Genomic DNA, 1,437 nt, shown 5'->3' on the forward strand with positions numbered 1-1,437 from the left:
AAAGTAGGACAGCGTCCAAGGTTTTGCAATCAGGACTCTACTGGCCTACTTTGCACAATGATGCTCAGAACTTTGTAAAAAGTTGCAATGAGTGTCAGAAGAGTGGAAATATCTCTAGAAGAAATGAAATGCCTTTAAATGGAATTCTAGAAATAGAATTATTTGATGTTTGGGGTATAGACTTCATGGGACCTTTTTCTCTGTCCAATAATTGTGCCTACATATTGGTAGTTGTGGACTATGTGTCCAAATGGGTGGAAGCCATGGCTTGCCATTCCAATGATGCTAAAACTGTTGTGAAATTCTTACAAAAGCACATTTTCACTAGATTTGGCACACCTCGTGCCTTAATCAGTGATGAAGGCACCACTTCATAAACAACATGTTAGAAGAAGTTCTGGATAAATATGACATCAAACATAGGGTAGAAACTGCCTACCATCCTCAGACCAACGGATTAGCTGAATTGTCAAATAGGGAGATAAAAGGGATTTTGGCCAAAGTAGTCAAGCCACATAGAAAAGATTGGGCTTCTAAGTTAGATGATGCATTATGGGCCTATCAGACTGCTTACAAAACCCCTATTGGTATGTCTCCCTATAAATTGGTCTTTGGAAAAGCTTGTCATTTACCAGTGGAATTAGAGCATAAGGCCTATTGGGCCATTAAGGAACTAAACATGAGTTTAGATGAGGCCGGAAGAAAAAGGACTTTGCAGCTTTGTGAACTGGAAGAACATAGGAATTTTTCCTATGAAAATGCTAAGCTTTACAAAGAAAATACCAAAAAATGGCATGATAAAAAAATTCTTCCAAAAGAGTTCATAGAAGGCCAAAAAGTCCTGTTGTTCAATTCAAGGTTAAAATTATTTCCGGGAAAGCTGAATTCCCGATGGACCGGACCTTTTGTTATTGCCAGGGTATACCCCTACGGAGTCATTGATCTGATAGATCCAGAGAGGGGTACCACGTTCAAAGTGAATGGACAAAGAGTAAAACCTTTCTTTGAGTCCATAATTCCTACGCAACCTGTTGAAGTTATCTTTTTAAAGTAATAAGTCTCTGTAAATATTTAATATTTATATATATATATATATATATATATATTTATAAGCTATTATTTTCATTTTATCTTGCATTTTCAATTTTTTCAGACTAAGTTTTTAATTTTTATATAGAATCAATATCTATTTATTTCATAATGTATAATATATTAGGTTTAATTTTTGGATCATGCTTTAACTGTCTTTGGGCCAGCCGGCCTAATCTCTCAAATAAACAGGCCCGGCTAAGAAAAAAATTGATGGCCATCCTCATTTCTTAACAGGCCACTATACGAGAAGCCCAAAAGATGAATCCGTACTCACAAAGCCCAAAATTTTGAAGACTCTTGGTWCGGCCTGTCAAYAATCCCGCGCGTTCGTACCAGACCTCGACC

General features: G+C 36.8%; 1 protein-coding gene across 1 annotated transcript; it reads left to right on the top strand.

Annotated features, from left to right (window-relative positions):
* The first annotated feature begins 382 nt into the window (after nucleotides 1–382).
* LOC112502467 lies at nucleotides 383–1,054 on the top strand. Its single transcript, XM_025106376.1, has one exon. The coding sequence runs from the start codon at nucleotides 383–385 to the stop codon at nucleotides 1,052–1,054; it is 672 nt and encodes a 223-aa protein (XP_024962144.1).
* The last annotated feature ends 383 nt before the right edge of the window (nucleotides 1,055–1,437 follow it).

This window comes from Cynara cardunculus, unplaced genomic scaffold (assembly GCF_001531365.2).
Source record: "Cynara cardunculus var. scolymus isolate 2C unplaced genomic scaffold, CcrdV1 Un_Scaffold_1472, whole genome shotgun sequence".
NCBI lineage: Eukaryota > Viridiplantae > Streptophyta > Magnoliopsida > Asterales > Asteraceae > Cynara > Cynara cardunculus.